The 7071-nt window shown below is 41.2% G+C and overlaps 1 protein-coding gene across 1 annotated transcript in view; it reads left to right on the forward strand.

Annotated features, from left to right (window-relative positions):
- Positions 1 to 6301, forward strand: part of LOC130708709 (myosin-IIIb-like) — a 56184-nt gene extending 49883 nt beyond the window's left edge. Inside the window, exon 7 of the mRNA XM_057551394.1 lies at positions 6152 to 6301. Coding sequence (XP_057407377.1) covers positions 6152 to 6301 — 150 coding nt within the window. The remainder of the gene's footprint in view (positions 1 to 6151) is intronic.
- Positions 6302 to 7071: the final 770 nt, after the last annotated feature.

Below are 7071 nucleotides of genomic sequence, written 5' to 3' on the forward strand. Positions count from 1 at the left end.
TGAAACTGTAATCATGGGGCATTTCATGGGATCGTGGTGGCCTGAGAAAGTGTAAGTACTAACTCTAGTCTGGTGCTTACAATGGAAAAGAATATGGTTGAGAAGAGAATTTCTTTAATTCTTTTTAAATTCATGGGACCCTAGTTTTACAACCAAGACAACACCTTTAACCTGTCACCTTGCTGATGAAGAATCCCCACAGCCAGTACACACCCCTGAGGAAGGAAACACACCCTTGAAGATCAAGGCAAACTTTCTAATACTTATTTACATGTTCAAGACAGAAAAACAGACAAAATTTGTTCTTTTTTGTTATAGAAATAATCCATGTTCCCTGTAGACATTTTAGAAAATGCAAAAAGTTTTGAAGAAGTAAATAAATAAAATGGATATTACCCATACATCAGTGACCTAATGATATCTACTATTAACAGTTTGGTGCCATAGAAAAAGCTGGGTAACCTGCATTTTCCTAAGCAGTGCTTCCGATAAGACCCATGAGGAAGGGGTTGTTTAGTTTGCATAGGAAGAAGAGATACAGGGAGATTAAATAATTTGCTAAAGTTATCCAGTGAGGGGGTGGCAACCAAAATGAAGATGGCTTGCTCTGGGATTTTCTTGCACCATGCAGAGGTGCAAGTCTTTTCTCAGTCCCAGAGCTTTTCACAGTTATTTTTCTCCAGCTCATGGCTGAGGAAAGGGCCAGCCTCCTCAACAGAACTCAGGGGACCATGCCCGGGATGGAAAAGGAGATGACAGGTGTCAAAGCAGTTGTGTTATCAAGTTGTGGGTGCAGTTTTACCCTGTAAACTCCTTTAGGAGAGGGGGGGAGGGAGTGACTGGGGAAGATTTAGAGTCTACAACTTTGGAACCCATTAGCTTGAAGAAGGCTTACAGAGAACTGCCCTGACAAAGAAAGCTGACTGCTGGCCTTTGCTGCAAAGACCAGTAGAGCTAAACTATAGTGAAAACTTATTTCTTGTCCTTGGTTCCCTCCAGAAAGAAGTTTTGGGCAGCCAAGGTGGTAATGACCGACATTTGGGATTCTCAAGCCCACCTCTGGGTAAAATTAGCATTGAGCACTGAAGCTGTTAGTGCATAGATATTGCTAGTAATCCGAGCATTAGTGTCTTCCCCCTTCCTAAAATAAGCAGCAGTGTAGTCTAAGTGTATCAGAAAAGCCACAAGTTTGCATTTCAAGGTAGGAACGTGGACATGCTCCATTAACCAGCATCCAAACAATTGCTCTGTCGCTGAAGCTCATCTTCCTTAACGGAGGCATTATCACAGCAACCAGCATCTTTTCATAGACCTTAAGACCTTCTACAAAATACTGGCAATAAAATCCCCTCAAGGTTCCAGCCACCCAGTTCACAGACCAGAATGATCTACTGTTCGCTAGGTAATTTGCATGGAGAGGTTAGTCTCTCAGTTTGAGATATCTCTTTGAGATAAGAAAGCCACTTATTTGGAAATCATGAAGTCATCGAATATTAGAGCTGGCAGGGATAGTAGAGATGGTTCATCCCCAACTTGCCATCTTATAGATCTAGAAAGTGAGGTCACTATGACTAAAGAACCCTCAGCTCAAAGTTTTCAAGGGACTTGCTCAAAGGGGCCCAGCTGGTGAATAATGGAGTTCAGACTTTCTGATTCCAATCCAAAGATTTTTCAACAAAGCTTCTCTGATGAGTGCCACAAATTGATGTGGATGAGGAAGGAAGAAAGATAAGACATAATCCTTACCCTGGGTTACTTCTGTTTACTTCAGAGGTCACATTGATGAGATCCTAAGACTGGCCCCTTTAAAACCTAGAAGAAATGATGAGGTTAATGATAGATTAACACCAAGTAGATAAAACTACTCATTAAAACTCAGAAACAATATAAACACTCACCAATGTCATGACAAAGAGTTGAAGATTGTTAAAGGTGAGTATGCAGAAGTATGTAGGGACTTATACATCCTGAAACTCTTTGAGACTCAGCGAGACAATAATTTAATCTTGCAGCCAATAGGCCATTAGCAAATACTGCACTAGAGTTCTCTTTATTTTGATTCATTTAATTCTGTGCTCTTAGCCTTTGCCAGGTGCACTAAATATTTTGTAACAGTCTACATACACATCTTTTGGAACATTCTGGAAGGCATATCCTCTGCATGTGAACTTGCTAGTGGGACTTTAAAATAAGCTTTGGAGAATTCTTACTTTGTAAAATTGACATTCATTAGCAGTTTTTCTATTCACAATGCTGGATTAAGATAAACATACCAGTTCGTTAAAGTTCATGATATATTGGGTTGGCCAGAAAGTTCGTTCGGGTTTTCCAAACAAAATGTAAGATATATTTACTATAATTTAAAGCTCCATGAAGTCACTGATAACATATCAGTGCTTTATTGTTACTCTTTAGTATATTCTGCTTCTGATCCTGATGGAATTTTGTTTTTCTTATTGTATGTACATGTGAAAAAAAAGAAGTGAGTTTCCAAGAGCACACATGATTTTTCTGTACCTGGTTAGAGGCAGAGCTTAGACCCAATTTGAACTTGTTATGCTGCCTACCAAACTGACTTCTTCTTCCTGACTTCCCTGTTTTATAAATGGCGCCATCATTCTCCTGGTCACCCAGGGTCATAATGTTTGTCTTCCTTGGTGTGTCCCTTTTCCTAGCCTCCCAAGTCCTGCAAGTCTTTCCTTGAACTCTCTCTCACATCTGTTCTATCTTCCCCATTCCACTGCCACCAACATCATTTATACTCCTATGATTGAAGTAAAGGCTTGAGGTAGAGGAGAGTATACACTTGCCTTAGGCATGTCTCCTCCTGGGGGCAGTCGAGGTGAGGTGGAGGAGTGGGAGAGGACAAGGTGTTTGGGGTCCTGGGCCTGTGTCAATACCACTTCAGACTCCTCTCTCCCCACCCCTTTAACATGACTTACAGAACCTGGGAAACCTGGTGCCAGGGCAGTGCACTTACTTGACATTGCCACTCTCCTTTTCTTTGTGGAGCATTGTAACAACTGATTCAGAGAGCTCTTTGAGAGGTCACTTCCTCCTGGGGGCAAGACCAATCGACCATTGAAGCATTCTTAACTCAGCTTTATTTTACCTAGAGACAAGGAGAGTGCTGAGCTAAGGAGAATGAAATTACTTTTTCTCCTAAAGAAATAGTTGCAGACTTTTGTTGTTGGATTGATAGGGAATCCAGTTCTAGGATGTGTTGACCTTCAGTTGGGGTGCAACCTCTTAGAGTACTTCTTTGAATCCCATCACATGTAACCCAGTAAAGAGAGATGGAAAGAGAGACTCCCTCTGAAGAGATAGAGTTTAGGTGACAAAAATCTCAAAAACGTGATTAGTTTGGTCAAAATATGTGTACAGATGCTGATAATTCAACTGTTTCTTGAATATAACCTTTATTATTTAGAGTACTTTTATCACATTGTGATGATCTGTTTACTTGTCTCTCCTCTGCCTGCCTTCAAATTCTGTCCCTGACCATGACTAGCTATGGGTACTGGGGAAGCTATTTAACTGTGCTGTGCCTCAGTTTCCATACCTACAAAAGTTGATAGTAGTACCTACCTGACAGAATGATTATATACCTACCTAGTACCATGCCTGGCTCATAGGTACTCAATAATTATTTGTGAGTTATTTTACTAGAGACATTTTCTATAAACTTCTCTAGAAGGCTAAGCTTAAATAATTCCTTTGTCACATTACAAGCTGAGTTTAGGGAAGAGAATTTGGCCAACGGATACTCTTCTATTAATCAGACTGAGCTGAAGATAGTGTGTGACTGTAAAGAGAAGTGGAAACCAGATAAACATTTTGAATATTTTATGACAGCACTTGAGAATCGATAGGATATCTCCATTCCCACATTTGGACGGGTTCTTTGAATTGCCTTCTGTGTCCCATCCAAGATAGCTAGAAGTTGACTTGAATTTCTTTCTGGAAGTTGTGGACTCTGGGCACTAGTTACTTTTTGTAGTCTTGCTTAGCCTGAATTGGTCTCCCTCTAATATCCCAAGCTTTTGGAGCCCATATCCTTTACTGGACATGCTAGTACGTATTGTCTTAGGATATTTATAGTTGTCATGGTTTGTCATTTAATTTATTATAGATTCACTTTAAATTTCACTTGGCCGTAGCTCCTGTTGGGGAAGGATAGAGTCTTATTTCTTTTTCCCTCACAGGAATGTATAAGAATGGTGAACTATTTGCTGATTGATAGGTCTAAAATTATGTTTGTCTTACACGTTTGGAAATGTCATTTCTGGAAAGGAAGGTGTTAAATAGCCTTCTCTGGAGATCTTTTAGAATAATGTAGTTTCTCACCAGATTGAGGTGATGAAAGTGAGATCTTCGGCAGGCAATGTAATGGCCTCTGCTTCCAAAATCGGAATTATCTGAACTTGAGTTTGAATGCGTATTTGAAAATAATGTGTTAAAAGTATGACAGGATGTTCTATGGCAGGATAGTCTATTCAGAGGATTGGGCTGGGATCAGGCCAAGGATGCAGGTACATAGAAAAAGGTTCTTTAGTTCAGAAACCAAAAGAGAAGGGTAGACGGAAATTATAGGAGAAGGAACACCAAGTCTTGGGCAAGATGGCGGGCATGTTTGCCTGGCATCATGAGACCAGTGACCTGGGTCTGGCAGAGAGCAGATGTATTAGTTTTCTGTCACTGACATCATAATATCACACATTTAGTGGCTTCAAACAACGTGTGTTTCTTCTCTAGGTCAGAAGTCTGCGTCTTACCCAGCTAAAAGTAAAGTCTCCATTTGGAAGTCTCACAGTCATCTCAGACTTAGTATGTCCCCAGTGGAGCTCCTGCTGTTCAACCCAAACCTACTTCTCCTACTGTCTTCCCCATCTCATTTTGGAATCGCCCAGGTTAAAAACTCTGAACTCTTCTTCAACTCTTCTTTCTTACGAGTCCCATTCAGCAAATCCAGTTGGCTCTACCTTCAAAATTATATAATCAGAATCTGATTATTTGTCACTGTTTCTAGTTTGGTTTCCTGCAGTAACATCTTAACTAGATTTGCGTCTTCTATTCATGTTCCATATTATTGTATCCTCAGCACAGTAGCCTGCTAATATATAAGCCAGATCTGTCACTCTTCTACTCCCCATGGCCAGTTGGTCCATCTTAGTCAAAGTCAAAGACCTTCTGATGGCCAAAGAGGGCAGGCAGGACCATCACTTTGGCCCTGCTGCGGTCTCCAGTGATGCTGTATGTCTACCTCATAGGCTGTTGGACATATATCATCAGACTCTTTAATAAAAGTCTCCCACCTGCTCATAGCCATGGGTCATCCTTGGTCAAGGAAGCAGATTTCAGGTCAAATAGGAGCATTTGGTTCCTGCACAGCCTCTGGCCCACCCCTGCCTTCTCCTGACCCCACTGTGATAGCCACCAGAGTCTAAGTGGTGGAACTTTTCCTGTCTGACTCAAAACGTTGATAGAAAAAGATTTCCCCACAAGGTTCCATACTTTCCAAACCAATGACAAGCCCAAGGGCATTTACTGGTTCCCCTTCTCTTGCACCTAGTAGAGCTAATACCTGAAGCAGCAGCTGGGCTGAGACACAAACCAGTTGTTGGGGTTTGAGGAGGGGGCCGATTTTCTTGGAAAAGGGGAATGGGAGGGAGTGGTTCCTATTTTAAGTTAACCACATCAGTCTTCAACAGCTTTCTGCTCAAATGCCGTGCTCCTAGGGACTTTGTGCAGGAGATAGGCATCTCTGAGAACAATTGCTCCTCAGTGTTGAATTCAGCAGCTGGTAATGAGTTGAAGGATCTAGACAAAGCCTTTCCTTAAAGGACATCAGGGTGGCTGTGGTGAGGTATTCACCCTTGTACCTCCCCTTGCACTGTTCTTGGTATCTAGAGGGTTCAATGCATGTTTCTTGAACTGAACTGATACATTTTTAAAAGTTAATGAACATATCAGATGATAAATCAATCACACAAATAAGGCCTAGAAAACGGACATCTTATTATTACTGGAATTTAATATCGGTATAGCCAAGGGAACTGAGAAGGGGGCTAAGATGGGCCAAGGGCCTTTCAGGACATCTGCGGTGTCAGTGGGTGGGGTTGATGTGTTGTGTCCTGCTTTTGTCTGATAGGTCATTGCTTGTGAGCAGCAGTATGACTCTTCCTATGACGCTCGCTGTGACGTCTGGTCCTTGGGGATCACAGCTATTGAACTGGGGGATGGAGACCCTCCCCTCTTTGACATGCATCCTGTGAAAACGCTTTTTAAGATTCCAAGGTAGGACACAAGATGGCGCTCTTGGCTCATTAGTTCTTTGTGAAAGAGGCTCGTTAAGGATAATAAATAGTTCATGAACAGTTCCTCTCCAAACCTGTGAAAGCCTGATTGTAAAATGTATTTCTTTTTTGGGGGGAGGTGGGGGCGGATGCAGGGAAGTGGGGGAGAGGGTGTTCCTGAAAGGTAACATATTCCAAAAATAATAGGACTATGTCATAACAATTGCATATTTTCAGTACTCTAATTTTTTTGACATGTTCATTTTTTGCGCTTTGCACAAGAAGACTGAAAATGCGGTGTTGGATTAAGTAATCTGTCTAAATACTGGTGTTTTCTTTTTAAATTATATAATCATGTCTGGTTATTATTATTATTTTTTTCCAGTTTGAATCTTTCTCCAGTATGCTGAAAAATTTAGGGACGAAAAAAAAATGTGTACCAGCACTAAAAAATATCAGAAAAATGTTACATCAGTCATGACTTTCTCTCCATCCTTTAATTTCTGTCTCAATGGGCAATTGTGCTGAAAGAGATCTGTTTGAAGGGTATTTAAATGCCAGTTTATTTTCTATTGTCTGTATTCATTAAGGGTTTGTACAAGAGGTTTGGCTGTTTGTCTTTCATCAGAATAGGGCTGATGTTTGGCCAACTCGAGCCTCTAGTTATAGAAAATGAAGCTCTGGAAAGCTCCATCCAGGAGTGTTGCAGGTTGGGAGATTGGTACCTTCCACATTTCTCTTTCAAAGGAAGGCCCTGGGCCGGCTGGGAGCCATT

Source organism: Balaenoptera acutorostrata, chromosome 8, assembly GCF_949987535.1.
Source record: "Balaenoptera acutorostrata chromosome 8, mBalAcu1.1, whole genome shotgun sequence".
NCBI classification, from domain to species: Eukaryota; Metazoa; Chordata; class Mammalia; order Artiodactyla; family Balaenopteridae; genus Balaenoptera; species Balaenoptera acutorostrata.